The sequence below is a fragment of the Camelus bactrianus genome, chromosome 16 (assembly GCF_048773025.1).
Source record: "Camelus bactrianus isolate YW-2024 breed Bactrian camel chromosome 16, ASM4877302v1, whole genome shotgun sequence".
In the NCBI taxonomy this organism is placed as follows: domain Eukaryota; kingdom Metazoa; phylum Chordata; class Mammalia; order Artiodactyla; family Camelidae; genus Camelus; species Camelus bactrianus.
Window position 1 is genome coordinate 42,119,419 of NC_133554.1, and position 13,424 is coordinate 42,132,842.

The 13,424-nt window shown below is 54.4% G+C and overlaps 1 protein-coding gene across 11 annotated transcripts in view; it reads left to right on the top strand.

The window, feature by feature from the left end:
• The window catches only part of RAP1GAP2 (RAP1 GTPase activating protein 2), a 150,731-nt gene that overhangs the window by 130,403 nt on the left and 6,904 nt on the right, over positions 1–13,424 (top strand). For 10 of the 11 annotated variants that reach the window (XM_045518965.2, XM_045518966.2, XM_045518973.2 and 7 more), the window contains 8 exons: positions 1,207–1,278; positions 1,743–1,829; positions 3,155–3,289; positions 8,077–8,214; positions 9,927–10,045; positions 10,532–10,645; positions 10,918–11,035; positions 11,520–11,646. In XM_045518965.2, the coding sequence (XP_045374921.1) occupies positions 1,207–1,278; positions 1,743–1,829; positions 3,155–3,289; positions 8,077–8,214; positions 9,927–10,045; positions 10,532–10,645; positions 10,918–11,035; positions 11,520–11,646 (910 nt within the window). The remainder of the gene's footprint in view (positions 1–1,206; positions 1,279–1,742; positions 1,830–3,154; positions 3,290–8,076; positions 8,215–9,926; positions 10,046–10,531; positions 10,646–10,917; positions 11,036–11,519; positions 11,647–13,424) is intronic. The other variant, XR_012499573.1, reaches the window with a different exon arrangement.

The window sequence follows — 13,424 nt, forward strand, 5'->3', positions numbered from 1 at the left end:
GGGCTGGGGGAGAGAAAGCTGTACTGACCAGCCCTCTCCCGCTCCCCTCCCTTCCAGATCCTGGCAGGGCCCTTCCGGCCCGGCTCCGAGCTGCCCGCACACCCGGTCTGGCAGACTATCTGCATCTGCCCTACTTCATGGGCCCGGGAGGCTGGCGGTGTGCCAGGGCTGGGCTTACGCCAGCAGCCACCCGGGGAAGGGAGAGGGCAGAGTCTCCAGAGAGGCCTGCAGCCTCATGGGCTGAGAACAGGTGAAACCAGGGCATCTCTAGGCAGAGAGGGGAGTTGGAGGTGCGGGACCTGTCCTGAGCCTGGGAGACCTCATGAAGAACACCTTGGTGCCCTCTCTCCATTAGTTCCTGCCTCACCAGGCTGGCCAGAGGTGCACACCCCACCCCGAGCCTGCATGCCCATGCAGAGCACCTGCATGTCCCCTCGCCCCCAGTTCCCACCCAGGGCCCTGGTGCTCTGTGGGTTCAAGCCTCACCCAGACCGACCCCGCGTGTGGGGCCGGGGCTCCCAAACACCAGTCTACTGACTGCACAGATGCTCTCAGGAGCTTCAAACAGTTGCAGAGTCCTGACTCCACCCCAGAGCTGCTGATTCAGTAGGTTTAGGGTGGAGCCCATGAAATCGCTATTTATTTTTAAACACTTGAAGTGATTCTGATATATGGCCAGTCTTGGGAGTCAGTGTTGTGGGAGAGAACCCCCGAGCAGGGTTAGAGAGCTCTGGATCGTCTGCGAATCTCTGGGGCTAATCTCCTGTGTTTCTTTTGAGGGATGCCTCCATGGCTCTGGGCGTCTGTATGGTCATTAGGAGTACAGGGCTGATCATTGTCCCTGCGCCTTCTCTGTAGGATTAGCATCTCGTCGAATGAGGTGATGAGATAGCATTTCCTGGGCTCTTGTACTGCATCAGAATTAGGGTTCCAGGCTGCTCCTCAGCCCCACCCAGTCATCTTGCCAAACTTGCTTCCCGCCTCCAGGAATGCAAACGAGGGCTTGTGGATGGCTCTGCGCAGTCCAGCCCCACTTCTAGGAACAGTGACTTGGGTTCACTGGCGCTGGCCCAGGGGGCGCTTTCTTTGTATTCTGGGAAGGGGAGGAGGGGGAAGGGGGCTCCCCCAGGGCCAGGGCTCGAAATGCTCGTCATCCTCAGCTTGTGTCTCCCTCCTGCTGGCCCACACCGAGCCTCTGTGTTTCAGGTCGCGGTCACCGCCAGGGAAGATGTGCCTGCCTTCGGCCCACCTCTGCCCAGCCCCCCTGTTTTCCAGAAGGTAAGAAACTCTCCTTCTGCTTCTCTCATGTCTGAGATTCCAGGTTGCCACACCTGAGTGGCAGTGGTTGCAGGGGGGATCTTGAGACCCTCCTTTACTTGGTGTCTGTCTCCACCTCTCCTTGTGTGGCCAGCCTGGCCCAGCACAAGGCCTCTTGTCAGGGTGCTTGACACTGGGGTTGTCTTTCTGCTCAAAGGAGGGTTTTATGCTGTACGCCAGTCCCAGGAGCCTTGGGCACAAGAGGCCTCCACTCATGGAAGTGCTATGAGTGGTGGAAGGTGGATTTGCCAGCACCAGGGGAGCTGGTTTCCATGTTGGCATCTTAGCAAGTGAGCTTGGGCTGGGCTAGAAACGATGCAGTGTCAGAAGTAGACCATCCCCCCAGATCCCCTGAACTGCCCACCTCTTACTGTGGTTAAAGCCCTTTGGCAGCAGCTGAGGGTGGAGTGTCTTGTCTGTTCCAGGGCCCAGAGTTCAGGGAGTTTCTGCTCACCAAGCTCACCAACGCGGAGAACGCTTGCTGCAAGTCAGACAAGTTTGCGAAGCTGGAGGTGAGCACGAGGTTTCTGGTCTTCATCCTGCCCGCTGGGCCAGTCTTTCTCAGGGGTCTATTCTTGGGAGCTGTTTAAGGTGGGGAAGCACCATCTTTGCCCCTTTAAGCCTTCAGCATTGTGTTGATGTGGAGCTCTTTCTTGTGGGAACTCCATCCAAACTTTAGGTCTAGTCAACCATTTGCCGATCATTTATTGAGCACCTACTGTGTACTGTGCTCTGTTCTGTTCCCTGGGATACTGGGATAAGTGAGACAGTTTCTGCCCCTACAGAGCTCACAGGCTGGTGGAGACAGGTATGATAGAGTGCCCTGGACTATGACGGAGGCCAGCAGGGGCTGTGGCTCAGGGTAGTGGCTGCTTCTGCCTGTGAGAAATGGAAGGTGTGTTCAGGGAAGGCTTTTTAGAGGAGGTGGCCTTTGAGCTGCCAAATCTGGATATCTAGTGAGATTTTTGCCAGGAGGAAAGATTGGGGAGGGTTATTCCAGGCATGGAAACAGCATGAACGAAGGCCAGGCAGATTCAGAGCATGACTTCGTGAGGGAGCTCCAGAGGGTTGGATTCATGAGGGGGATGGAATGGTGGGAGGACCAGCTGCAGATGCTGGTTGGGTCAGATCAGGAAAGGCTTTGAGCTAGAGGTGATAAGGCCCTAATGAAGTACAGGAGGAGGTGGTAGAGGTGGCGGGTAGACTGAAGGCAAGAGGGCAGGAAGGGGGCCAGCTAGAAGCTATTATAGAAGTCCAAGAGACACAGTGGCAGCTTGCTTCCACTGGGCACAGGAAATGATCAGAGTCGAGAAGACTTGATGGACTCTTGTATATAAGAGTGGGGGGAAGTGGGATTGTGGGGAGCCCTTGGCTTGGGCTCTTTGCTGACATGGGACCACTGGAGTTGAATTCTGTCTGGACCTGCTGTTGGAGGCGCCGGCAAAGGCTAGGTTGCTGAAAGGGCTGGTCCTGGTCTGTGTGAATGGCGCCCCCTGGAGGCTGTAGACATGACCTTGGATGCACACCTGGATGGAGAGGAGCTTTGGGCAGTTGGGTACATGCAGGTGGTGCCTGCAGCAGAGATCTGGGCTGGGAGTCATCAGGGCAGAGCCATGGAAGGGTGGGATGGCCCTGAGAGAAGAGAGCAGGGGGCCGGACACAGAGCTGTAGTGTTAGCTGCAGCATTTGTGAGTGTGGAGCCCAGCCTGGTCCACACTGTCACCAGGATGCAGTTGGCCAGAATTGCAGCCCTTGGGCCAGGTGTCTGGAGCCTCCCGGGGGAGCACATCTATGCTCTCAATGACAGCTTAACTACCCCCATCCTCCTCCCTTCCAGGACCGGACGCGGGCAGCCCTCCTGGACAACCTTCATGATGAACTCCATGCCCACACGCAGGCCATGCTGGGACTGGGCCCAGAAGAGGACAAGTTTGAGAATGGGGGCCACGGGGGATTCCTGGAGTCTTTCAAGGTACAAGCACAAGGGTGGCTGGAGAGTGCCAGGGGAAGGAAAGTGAGTGAACAAGAGAAACTAACAGGACGAAGTCCACATGATCCTGACCCCAGAGCCCAAGTGCCAGCCAAGGTGACAGGACCAGCCAGGGCATTGCAGGTGTTTGCAGAGGGCAGGGGCGTCAGGAAGTGTGAGTGGTCAGAGCAGCCATTGGCGTCTCTGGTGTCTTCCACATCCTTTGATCTGGATCATCTCCAGCCTGGGAGTCGGGTAAGCAGGGACAGGGAAGGAGTTAGTAGCAGGAGAGGAGCCCATGCAAACCGAGAACATGCCTGCTTTCATCTGCCTCTTCCTGTGGTGGGGGAGCCCAGGGCAGGATGGCAGGAGCAAGGACACAGCCGTGGGGGTCTTTAGCCTCCAGTGTGGGAGACCGCGAGGGTTCTTCTTGATGGCAGGGCAGAGGAGGTCCTGGCCAGGGCTGGCGGGATGGAGTTACAGGCAAGTCCTTGTGGACTTTGCAAAGGGGGGATCTTTCTAACCAGAATGAGCTACTAGAATAAGAAGTGAGCATCCTGTCCCTGGAAGAATTCAAGGGGAGCTTGGACAGACACTCAGCTGACGGGGTAAAGAAGGGTCATCATGATGTGCTTGCCAAGGGATTGGTGGTCCACCCAACACTTGCATCCAGCATCTGATTTGAGCCTGGCTGTAATCCTACCCCGTTGGCAGAACCTGGGCCTTGTTATTTCCACTTACACGTAAGGGGACTGGCTGAGAGAGGCTAGAAGGCTGTTTAAAACGGTTACACCTACAGGAGAGGTAGAGCCTTGCTTCAAAGCCAGGTTTTCTGGGTTTTAGGTCAATGTTCTGCTGGATTGCCCACTGCAGAATGATTTGTAAAGCTACCGTTTTGGGGGCGGTGTGTGTGGGGTTAGGGTTAGACCTGCATGTATTAGAATCCTGGGCATGGTCTTTAAAGTTTCTGAGCTACAGTTTTCTTATTAGCAGCACAGGGATGATCAACAAAACCTCAGTCTGCAGTTGATGGGAGAACTCATTGAAATAATGCTGGGAAACGTGCACATGGCTGGGACACCAGAAATGCTCCATAGAAGTAGTCATTATTGTTTTCACGGAAAGTAAAAGCTTAACATGTACCATCCCATCTAAAGCCTCACAGCTGCCCTCTGTGCCCCGTAAGGAAGACTGTTGTTATGGGCACAATACTTTTTGTATAATAATTCATACCCAGTTTTAATACCAATGGGTGCGATTTTACATGTGAGGAAACTAAGACTGAAAGAGACAAAAGTAATTTGTCCCAAGTCACCCAGCAGACATGGGAGTTGAATTCGGGTCAGCCGGATTCCAAAGCCTGTGGTCTTAACAGCTATGTGATGCCACCTCCTGGTTCCTGACTCAACTAAGATTCCACCCACGATAGCCCAGCCCCGACAAGCCTGGGGTCCGTCCCTTGCTGCTAGGCTGGACTGCAGAGCAGGGCAGGGCTCTGCTGGCCCTAGTGCGGGCTGGCTGCCGAGATGCCTCACAGGGGTAGGGGTAGGAGCTGAGCTGCTCGCCTAGGCTGGTGACAGATTCCTGGGGCCTCTTTTTCAGTCCTTATGGAAGGTGGCAGCCAGGGTGAAATAGAAATTGGGAGGTCAAGAAGAGATGAGAAGTAAAGGGCGGAAAGAGGGAGCCAGATTGGCTAGCCCAGCCGAGAGAGGGGTGAATGTGCGACCTGGTAAATTCATACGCTTTGCCTCATATCAGAGTGAGCCCATCAAACTCCTCCCACATCCTGCAGTCAGTGTAATTTGTGTCGGACTTGAGCTGCAGCTGACTAGCTAACATCCTGTTCTATTTTGTAGACAGGTAATGAAGTGTCTGTTGCTTTTAGCTTTGCAGATTTCTTTCTGTATTTTGGAGTTAATTTTTTTTTCAGGTTTCAAGTATTTTTATAACCTAGAAAAGCTGGCAGGCAGTGGACATCATGCCCATGGTGCCCGACGGATAAAATGGCCCAGCAGCTGTAGACTTCAGAGCTCTGCCAGTTGTGATCAGCTTTTTTGCAATGCCCCGCTGGGGACACAAGCTCTCTGGCCCTGTCCCTTCCTTCATTCCCTCTTGTCTCCCAAGCTGGAGAGGCCGGGTACAGCAGCATGGAGCCCAGTGGCCTGGGGGACTCTGATGTGTGGGCCGTGCCTGTAGCCAGGCCACGGTCTGACCCAGCTCAGGAAACCCATCTCTAGCTTTGGTATTTCTTCATGGGTCACTAGGGGGGGTGCTGTGGTGTCAGAATTATTGGCATTCCCTTGGAGTTCCTCCCCTAGACCTCCAGGCAATTTCTTTTGAAAGGAGGGGGCATGAAATGACTCCAGGATGAAAAGTTGCGTGTTTCATCTCATTCCTGTCAAAGTTCTCATCTCGCAGGAGCAGGGAAACACAGTTGAGAATTCCCAGGGCTAAAAGCCATCTCCACCGTCTATCCCCTTGCCCCCTGAGACTGTTCTTCCCCCAGCCTCCAGGGCGGTGACCCCTTGTCCCTCTCCTAAGGAGCCAACCAGTCACTTCCCTGGGCTGTGCTGCCTGGCACCTCACACCACTGAGACTAACTCTCCTTCACAACTTGCTTCAATCCCACTGGCTTTCATTTAAGCTTTTCTCTTGTGAGAAACAGAACAGTTGGTTAATGGACATCTAGACCCACTTCTCAAACGGAGGTGCTAATCTAAAAAAAAATACATATTATATATATATATATATACATATTTCTAATTATAGAGACTAAATTTTTGCCATGAAACTCACAATTTAAAGACATTTCTATGGAATAAGTAGGTATATTGCAAGTGCTGCCCATGGGGCCCACTGGTGTTGGGGGTCTGTGGACATATTCTTGGAATCTTGCAAGGAGAGTTTCCTTTATAAAGGAGTGTATACATTACTCGCCTTTGAAAAATACCCATTTCTAGACTGTTGTTCTCAAATGCCATTCTCAGCCATTACCAGCTCTTGAGGAAGTTTGAGTTGGTCCACAATGAAATGAAAAAGAGTGATGTTACTTGATGTACCCATATGCTATGTACCTAAAGCACGTGTGAGCTGAGTTTTAGGAAGCCCTGAACTAGCCCTGCCCTTCTCTGACCTCATCATGCAGAAGGGGTGATGGAGGACCAGGGAGGATGAGGCCAGTGTCATTGGAACTAGGACCACAGCAAGCAGGGGGTTGTCAGGTGAATTTCTCCGGCTCTGAGGGACTGTGATGGTTGATGCACTGGTCTGACCTGACCCCTGGTGGCCAGAGAGGAGCACCAGGCTGCAGAAATCCCCCGCAAAGTATCTGCACACAACAAATGCTTATGATTAACAATCAGAGTAGCCACATTTATAGGTGCTTATCATGTGCTGGGCCCTCTGCTAAGAACTTTCTGCGTAAGCTCACCCTAGCCCTGTGGTTAGATCTCCTCCATCTCATTTCACGGGTAAGTCTCAGAAAAGCTGCGTGACCTACCAGGGGCACCCAGCTAGTGGGTGGTGGAACAGAGAGCCCAGATATAAATCCTGGCAGTCAGACTCTGACACCCCATGCTTGTGACTGCTAAGCTGCATTGCCACCTGGCCGTATTATCGAGTGACCGAATGAATGATTAAAGTGAAGTGATGGGAGGGCTTGGGGGTTACTGGAGAGAAACTTCCCTTCCTAGAGCCTCAGATCATCTCTTAAGGCCTCCAGAACCAGGGAGCATCATTCTTGTGGTAGGTGGGATCCTCTGGGACCTCCCTTGTCAGGAAGTCCTCCCTCGGGTCGAGCTGAGAGCCGCCTCACTAGGACTGCTGCCCCTGGGTTCTGTTCCAGGGCTGTGTGGCCTGCAGACCCGCCCAACGGAGTGGTCAGTCATCACCTCCCAGGTCCATCCCCGCTGAGGGATCAGCAGTCTTGATTTTAGCCATTCTTCTCATCCACGCATGTGCTGTGACAAGCTCTTGACCGTCCACCATTTCACTCTTTGCCCATGTGCCCTTTGCTCTTCGGTGGCCCTAAGTGGGTTGAGCAGTTCTGTGCCCCCTGAGACCCGGTGCTTCTGCCCGGTCTGAGCGGGCGTCTCCCCCTCCAGCAGCTGTCCCAGGCTGCGGGCTTGTCTTGACAATGTCTTAAGTGTGAGGGAGGCTCAGTGCGAGGATTAGTGAGAGCTCCTTACACAGTTCAGCAAGGTGAATGTATTCTAAGTTGCACAAAGCACACTTTGGGATTATGGCTGAAGGGAGACTAGTCTTTAAATATAGATGCACACTTAGCTTCCTGCAAAAAAAAAAAAAAAGAGTCCACTTGGGGTCAGGCACATGACTGTGTTTAATTTCCACATGATCCTGCATGAAACACATCATTCCCATTTTACAGATGAGGAAGCTGTAGCTTAGAGAGGTGGTAACTAGACCAGGGTCACCCGGGTTTGGGGAGCTGCCCAAGCCTCACTTTCCTTACCTGGGACATGGGGGCTAATGACCTTTGTCCACCTTGCAGGGAGCTGGGGCCCTGACCCCTCAGACTCCCTCTGGCCAGTGTCCTCCCTCACCTCTGCCTGCAAGGAGCCACCCATGCTCAGAGCATGAGACAAAATATGTGAAAATTCCCTGCAAACTGTAGTGATTATAGTGTGGGCCACAGAGGGAGAGAGACAGAGTATGTGTGAATGTGTGTGCATCTGCCAAGGGCCGTGTCTGCAGACCCCATCAAGCAGGTGGGGTCCTCTGGAGGGGCCAGACTCCGGCCCTCAGGCCACTGTCCCCTGCTGTCCCTGCAGAGGGCCATCCGTGTGCGCAGCCACTCCATGGAGACCATGGTGAGCAGCCAGAGGAAGCAGCACAGCGGGGGCATCCCCGGCAGCCTCAGCGGGGGCATCTCCCATAACAGCATGGAGGTCACCAAGACCACCTTCTCGGTGAGTGCTGCAGGCCCTGGGGCAGCGCGTGGATCCTGGGAGGGTCCCCCAGGCCTCAGCTGGAGAGGCTGCAGCCGGGCAACCAGAGCAGAGATGACAGAGGGAAACTGAGGCTGTTTCGGGGGTGAGCCCAGGCCCGGCCCTCTGAAATGGCGCCTCCCTCCCAGGCAGCACCTGGGCTTGGCCCAGACTAGAGGCCCTCCTGTCATCCTGTTCTCCGAGTTTCCTCAACACTTGGGCCTCCTCCTCAGGGCCAATCTTACAAAATAGTCCTGGGACGAGTTTCTCTGCCCCGGGGCCTGGGACCCGTGACTTTGAAAGGAGTGTCCTCGCTTTGTTATTATTAATGATAGTGGTAGCTGCCCGCCCCCACTGCTGCACAGTGGGCACTGAGCTAGGGCGTTCATGCACATTATCTCATCCGACCTGTGACAGCCGTCTGAGATAGGTACTCATGTGTTTGTTCTCCGTGTTTCATTTGAGGAAAAGGGGGCCCAGAGGGGTTAAGTGACTTGCTACTGGTCCCCCAACCAAGCAGAAGAGCTGGGGTTTAAATGCAGGTCTCCCTGATCCAAAGTCTTAGCTCTTGGTCACTGTGTAGACAGTTCCCAGGGAAAGAGCCTGGCAGGTCTGTGGGTTTGAGTCTGGCTGCTCACACCAGGGGCTGGCCAAAGAGGGACCCACAGACTTAGTCTTTTTAAAAAGCAAAGTGACTATGGATTTGTGTAGGCTAGGGTTTCCTTTCCTTTCCTTTCTTTTTCTCTTTTCTCTCCTCCCCTCCCCTCCCCTCCCCACTTCATAGCAGAACACGCTCACCATGATACTAATGATTAATATTATGAATGGTCTTGCATCATTCATTTAATTTCCCAAAGATTTTCATAGCTATTATCTTGTTCCCCGCGAAGTTCTGTGAAGTGAGCAGGGCAGGGCAATTATCCTCATTCTGTGGATGAAGAGACAGGCCCAGAGGGTTTTGTCACTCATCCAAGGTTGCCTAGCACGTGGGTGGCAGAAGTTGGGGCCGGTCAGTGGCTGGGGTGGGGGGCTCTAAAGATTGGCCGTAGGCTCTTGTCTCCCCCTCCTCAGTCTCCCACCCTCCGTTGTCCCCCGTCATGTGGCTGAAGCAGAGCCATGTTCTTGGTGGGCTCCCCCTGCCTGGGCTGCTGCTCTCAATCTGTCTTATTGTGATGCCAGCTTGGACCTGTTTCTTTGTGAGCAGTGGATGGAGAGTCAGGAGCCCTGGGCTCCCCTGCTGGTGATTTGCTCTGTGACCTTGGCCAAATCTCGCCCCTCCACTCAGCTTCTTCATCAGTAAAGTCAGAGATCGGACCGGGTCTCTCCCAGGGCCCTCGGCTTTGTGTTTCTCAGTCTGTGACCCCCTGAGTCACCCTGTCCTTCTAAGTATGCAAGACTCTCCTTAGGGTGGCCCTGACCCTGTGTTCTGCCAAGAATTCTGGTTCTTGGTAGATTGTTACCTGGGTCCCAGGTTCGGCTTAAGACATAGGGCAACAGGCTGCAGGTGGCTTGAGTCTCAGGGTCTCAGCTCCAGTTATGAGATCCCAACCTTCCTGGCTGGCTCACTCTCTTCTGGGATCTCCCCCAAGCCAGCTAGGGGGTTGCAGGAGCTATTTGTAAACCAGAAAGGTGGGTGAGGGGAAGGGGAGCTGGCTTGGGGGTGTCAGCACTCATTCTGGCGGTTTCATCGGCAGCCTCCAGTGGCGGCGGCAACGGCGAAGAACCAGTCTCGGAGCCCCATCAAGCGGAGGTCGGGGCTCTTCCCCCGTCTGCATACGGGATCTGAAGGCCAAGGGGACAGCCGGACACGATGGTAACTGTCCAGGGTGGGGTTCGTCAGCTCCCGCCACTGCTGCAGCCACCAGATGCTGACCTTGGGGAGGACTTCCTTCTGTCCCTGGTCCCCACTTCAGGCACCTGCACGTCCCCTGTCACCCACTCGGCTCTGTAACCACCGAGGCAGATCTGGCTGGTCTGTGCATGGGAGTCCCCGAAATTGTCGCATTTTGACCCAAACTGGAGATGTTTCTTGGATTCTTTTCTTTGCCTCCTTTTTCAATACTTACTCAAGTGTCCGCTCTGGTGGAAGCCTTCCCTGCTTCTACCAGGTGGAGTTCACCAAACCTTCCTCTGGGCTTCTAGACTGCTCTTTCTTTCTTTTCTTTTTTCTTTCTTTTTTTTTTTTTTTTAAAGCAACACTCAAATGAGATCATAGTTACCTGTTCCTGCTAATGGTTCGTCTTTTTGATCCTTTAATCACTGAGCCCACTTGTGGTTTAATGCATCCTCCTCTCCTCAGTGACAGTGCATCCAGCAACCCCAAGACCCCGGATGGCGGACACTCTTCTCAGGAGATAAAGTCTGAGACCTCATCCAATCCCAGCTCTCCAGAAATCTGCCCCAACAAGGAGAAGTAAGAGAGTGGGGGGTGGGGAGGGGCTGGCTTTAACTGCCTGGGGCCTTGGGTTGTGTGCTCTGCTTCAGGCAAGCTGAGAGCCAGCATCTCTTGCCTTGGGAACTCTCTGGAACACAGAAGCCAACTGGCAGGGGCCTGGGGACACTGTTGGTGGGCAAGTTCAGGTCTGCTAGGCCTGCCTTACCCTTAGTCCCAGGAAAGGCCTGGGCAGGGCCAGGGGCATGTCTCGGTGTGTGACCAGGGCCTGCCTGTCTTCCTGTTCCCTGCAGACCCTTCATAAAATTGAAGGAGAATGGCCGAGCCAACATCTCCCGCTCCTCCTCCAGCACCAGCAGCTTCAGCAGCACAGCGGGGGAGGGCGAGGCCATGGAGGAGTGTGACAGTGGGGTAGGTGTGGCCCTATCCAACCCCGGGGAGTAGGGAGAGGCACTCTGGGCCCAGCCAGACACAGCTTCATGCATTAAAATAGCTACTGTGGGCAGAGCCCCATGCAGGCTCTGCAGATAAAAGAGGAAGTATGGAAACCAGGGGCCTGGGCAGCCATCCCCACCCTCTGGGAGCAGCGGTTCAGTGTGGTGGGGTGTGGTCTCCCTGTGGGAGCAGCAGCAGGGGTCAGAGGCCAGACTGAATGGTGTCCCTGCCCTGGGGTTTTGGGCTGGAGAGGAGAGGGGTCAGCCCTGTCTATGCGGCTGGGTCAGGGCACTTCCTTGGGGGCAGGGGGAGAGGCTGGAGCCAGGGTTGGAGGCTGCAGAAGGAAAGAGCAGATCTATGTGGGGAGAGGGAGGCAGTGGCTGCCCTGGGCCTCTGGGGGGACCTGTCTCAGGCCTGCCGAGGGTGGGGCTGGCCTCGCTCACCCGGCCTCTCTCCCCAGAGCAGCCAGCCGTCCACAACCTCGCCCTTCAAGCAGGAGGTGTTTCTCTACAGCCCTTCCCCGAGCAGCGAGAGTCCCAGCCTGGGGGCAGCTGCCACCCCCATCATCATGAGCCGGAGTCCCACAGGTCAGTGGTATCTTGTGGGCAGTGTGGCCTGTGGGGGCGGGGCGGTGGCCTGACCACTTCGTTGGACACGCGTCCCAGGCATGCTGAACTGGCCTGTTTCCATTCCAAAGTGTTCGGGCCTTCAGCTGTGCCAGCCCACCACATCTGTTCATCATCCTTCGGGGGCCTATGTTCTTATCCCCTCCTTATTCATGGGGAAACTGAGGCTGAGAGCTCAGTGATTTGCCGGAGGAGTTGGGATTGTGTGATTCAAGAGCTGAGGCTCTTTCCCCTGACCTCTTGCCCTGCCCTGTCACCGACCCAGGGCCCCATGGTCACAGCGACCATCCTGATAATACAGGGATAAGGCGTGGGGGGAGTGATGCGGGTGGATGGAACAGCAGTGGAGAGCCCTGGGGATCCAGAGACCATGAACATGGTTCAGGGAGTCTGCAGTACATGGAGGGGATGTGTGACAGTGATTAGAGCAACTGACTGGGGCCACCGTGGGACCCTGGTGAGGATTTTGTATTATCCTGCCGGCAGTGTGAACCATTGGAGAGTCTTAAGTCTTTGAAGATTCTTAAGTAGAGAAGAGTCATCTGGAGGAGAGAGACCATTTTGGCAGCTGCAGGTGTTTGGCTGAGCAAAAGGATTGCTGGGGAGTGGGTGCAGGAAGGGAGATCATGATGGGTGGTGAGGGGTGATGGGGCCATGGATCTGGGGTGTCTGGGGCAATGGGAGAAGGCATGGATTCAAGGGCGGTCCGGGGTCAGTAGTGGGAGCTCAGGGAAGGCAAAGAGTCAGGGCTTTTCAGGGTTCTGTGATCCCTGCAGTCGGGCAGAGAAGGAGGAGCCAGCTCTGGGGAGAGGGTGAAGGGTTGGAGCCCGAGGGACATCCAAGCGGATGTGTGCGGTAGACACCAGGGGCGCTGCGGGTGCCGGAAGTCAGAGCTTTGGTCCTGTCCTGGAGGGCAGCCTGGTGTGGGGCAGACTGGAGTCTGGGTGCAAATCCTGGATCTTCCTCTTACTAGTGATGTGCCATTGGGCAAGGTCCTGAGTCTCTCTGTGCCTCAGTTTCCCCAAGTGACAAATGGAAGGAGGGGAATAGTTTCTACCTCATGTGGTTGGTGAAGAGTGAATGAGTTACGCTTATCAGAGACCTAAACTGTTAACCTAAGTGTTTGTTCAATAACAGAATAAAACAATAGTGTAATTAGTGGTTCTCAACTGGGGGCAGCATTGTTCCCTAGGGCACATTTGGCAACTTCTGGGGAATTTTTGATTTTCATGGGAAGTGAGTGTGCTGCTGGCATCTATTGGACCCAGGTAAGGGATGCTGCTAAACATCGCACAGGGTACAGGGCAGCCCCCACAATGAAGAGTTATGTGGCCCAAAGTGTCAGTAGGCTGAGGTTGAGGAACTCTAGTCTAAATGATGGAAACACAGAAAGGGCCAGTGGGCCAACTAGGTGGTTTCAGCCACAGTGCTTCTGGGGTTCTCATGGTGAAGGAATGTTGGCAAAAGAGGACAGCAATGCTGGGAATACAGGAGGATCACTGTTCACAAGCAAATGTGCCCCTGTGTTAGTGGGGCAGCCCCTGTGGCCGGGGAACTGTGGAGCTTGGTTCTGATCCTGGTGCAGGGTTGGCAGGCTCACAACTCTCTGAGCCTCAGTTTCCTCATCTGTAAAGTGGGGTAGTAATACAAATTCCCTGATGATTATTTTTTTTTAACAAGGCTTAATTAAACATTGAAAGGGTGAATGAAAGAATCTGTAATCAAGCCTGGCTCCTCCT